Source organism: Triticum dicoccoides, chromosome 6A (genome assembly GCF_002162155.2).
Source record: "Triticum dicoccoides isolate Atlit2015 ecotype Zavitan chromosome 6A, WEW_v2.0, whole genome shotgun sequence".
NCBI lineage: Eukaryota > Viridiplantae > Streptophyta > Magnoliopsida > Poales > Poaceae > Triticum > Triticum dicoccoides.
The window spans coordinates 65,590,203-65,593,091 of NC_041390.1; the positions used below are offsets into that span (position 1 = coordinate 65,590,203).

A 2,889-nucleotide genomic window follows, 5' to 3' on the forward strand; every position below is an offset into this window, starting at 1 on the left:
AGAAAGAGAGAGAGAGAGTTCAGCATAAAAGGACCCCCAAAGGCCGCTGGCCGTAACACAAGCCAGCCACAAAGTCACACTCACACCGAGTCACCGACCACTCCACTCCACATCCAAAATGGCCGCCGTGACGTTCGAAGAGGAGGTCTCCAGGCTGGCTGCCGGCGCAGCGGCCGTCTCGCCGGCGCTGGTGAGGACGGCCGTGGGGGCACTGGCACGCAGCAGCGCCGCCCGCGCCGCTGCCGATGCCCTGTTCCATCTCTTCGCCGGCACCATAAGCGTCGTCTTCGTCGCAACATTCCTCTACCTCGTCGTGTTCCGGGCCTGCGTCGGGAACTGCGCCGTGGCCTCGGTAGTTTGGGAGATCTTGGTTTATTCTGGTTTGCTCTCCCTGCTACTCATGGTGCCAGCGATGGTGCTCTTCTTCCTGCGCGCCGCCGGCAGCGGCACCGAGGTACCCCTCACTCACTCGATCGTTGCCCCTCCCGCCCCGCGAAGCCAATTTCGCTTATGATCTGATTGTCAAATGTTGTAGGTCAAGGATGATGTGGATGGTCGCGTCCGTCGGTGGCCGCTAATCTGGGACGCGGCTGTGGCGTTCTTCCACCTGGCGGCCTTTGTGGGACTCATTGGTCTCGTTCTTCTAATCTGTGGCAGGTTTCAAGAGGTTTCTTACCTTCTCCGCACTGCGGCTGTGCTGTGCAAGCTCCTACTCACCGCGCTCTTCTCCATCCGTGCTGCTGTGGCGCTGTGGAGGATGAATCCTCAGCAGCCGGCTGCAGTTGCTGTTGCGGTAGTGTGATGAGTGTACGGAGAGTAGTAATCTATCTAGTAACTAGTGCGTACTGATGCAGTCAGTCACTATGCTTCTTTGGTTACTCTGAACTCTCTGAAGTACCGAACCTATCCCTAAGTAACACAGGTCCATTGTTTACCTATGCCCATATGCGTGTCAGCGATCAAGTGCCTCCTGGCGAACCGGTGACGCGGGAAGCAGCAGTCCAAGTTCCAGCCAGGCCTCGTCGCAAGCCTCAGCGGCCCGCTAGGCTTGCTGGGCCTGAGTGGGTCTAGTCCTCTGTAACGGGTACATATACTGGTGTGTGTGCGTGAGTAGGGGGAGGCTGGCAGAACGGCTAGAAGCCGGGGCATGGCAAGCGTGTGTGGCTCAGGAACTCGATCCCCTCCTCCTCTATTCCCCAATTTGTAATCCGAATGCTTGAATTCCGCCATGATTGATGATTAGAGAGAGTAGTGTTGACAATCTGGTATCAGAGCCCTTCGATCCATCGACCCTTCCGACTCACCACCGGCACACGCGGCTCGCCAAGCGGCTGCGAGCGGCGGCGATGGAGCGCATCCCGCCGGAGACGAAGGCGATCTACGACCTCCTGCGCGCCGACTTCGACAAGGTCAGCCGCGAGCGCGACGACACCACCGCGAAGGCTATCGCGCAGCTCGATGCCAAGCTCGACCTCCTCTCCAGGCACCTCGACGAGGTCAAGGTCTCGATCGGGGTCGACATCGACGAACTGCGGCAGGAGTTCGACAAGCCTGCACCAGCCGCGGATCCGCACGGCGCACCTGCAACTCCTTCTCGAGCGTCGGGCCACAATTTTTCCAGTTTTGAAGCGCTTCGCTCTGGGGCTGAAAATCGGGGCCCCGCTCATCGGGCGTATGTTTCGCCTCCAATCAGAGGTACGCATCTCGAACAGGCGCTGCAACGCGTTCCATTTGCATCCTTGGATTCGAGACAGAATTCTGCTGATGTGTATGGTGTTGGTCCTCGGATTGAGATGCCCCGTTTCGACGGATCCAACCCGAAGCTCTGGCAGGCCCGTTGCGAGGATTATTTCAGGTTTTGGGGCACACCGCAGAACCAATGGATTTCCCTGGCCACTTCACGGTTTGAAGCATATGCTGCTAGGTGGTTGGAATTGGTTCCTCGACGAGCTCCTCACGCCACCTGGGATGAGTTCTGCAAACTGCTCCAAAACAGGTTCGGCCGCAACTTGCATCAGACTGTCTTGCGGAATTTTTTTCACATTTCTCAGACTGGAACTGTGGAGGATTATGTTGAACGATTTTCTGAGCTGTTTGATCAGTTGTCTGCCTATGAGAGTTCTCCCAATACTGTGCATTTTGTTACCCGTTTCATGGAAGGACTGAAACCTGCTGTCAGATTGGCTATTGGCATTCAGCAACCAGCAGACTTGGACACAGCTTATCAGTTGGCTATCTTACATGAGGAGTTGGGAACAAGCTCGGTTGGCCCGTCCATGGCTAGCGCTAACCGTAGAGCTTCTGCGTTGCCATTGCCTCCCCCTCCACAGTCCTCGTCGTCTAGTACAGTTGCTGTTCATGCGGTTGATGATAAGAAGGCTACAGAGATTTTCAGAAAACCTGCTCCTGACGATAAGTGGAGTGCTCTGCGTGCTTATAGGAGAGCTAAGGGGTTGTGCTTTGTGTGTGGAGAGCGCTGGGGTAAGGATCACGTTTGTAAGCAAGAAGTCCAACTGCATGTTGTGCAAGAAATACTGGATTATGTGCAGAATCTTCCACATGAGTTGGCAACTTACACTGAGACAGATACAGTTTCTGAAGCCAACGCTATGTCACTATCTGCTGCAGCTCTGGGTGATACATCTGCAACTCCTACTATGACAATGAAGATGAAAATTCAGTTGCAAGGCCGTACATTAACGTTTCTGGTTGATTCAGGTAGCTCTCATACATTTTTGAACTGTGCAGTAGCTGAGTTGCTGTCAGGAGTATCAGACATGCCTGTTTCCATGGTCAGAATTGCCAATGGCAAGTTAATTCCTTGTTCCAAACAACTATTGCAAGGCAGGTGGACTTGTGGTGGTCATAAGTTTGCCAGTAATTTCAGGG

At 54.7% G+C, this 2,889-nt stretch overlaps 1 protein-coding gene across 1 annotated transcript; it reads left to right on the plus strand.

Annotated features, from left to right (window-relative positions):
- The first annotated feature begins 118 nt into the window (after window positions 1-118).
- On the plus strand, window positions 119-1,263 carry LOC119315653. Its single transcript, XM_037590191.1, has 2 exons — window positions 119-454; window positions 536-1,263. The coding sequence occupies exons 1-2, from the start codon at window positions 119-121 to the stop codon at window positions 800-802; spliced, it is 603 nt and encodes a 200-aa protein (XP_037446088.1). The 3' UTR covers window positions 803-1,263.
- Window positions 1,264-2,889: the final 1,626 nt, after the last annotated feature.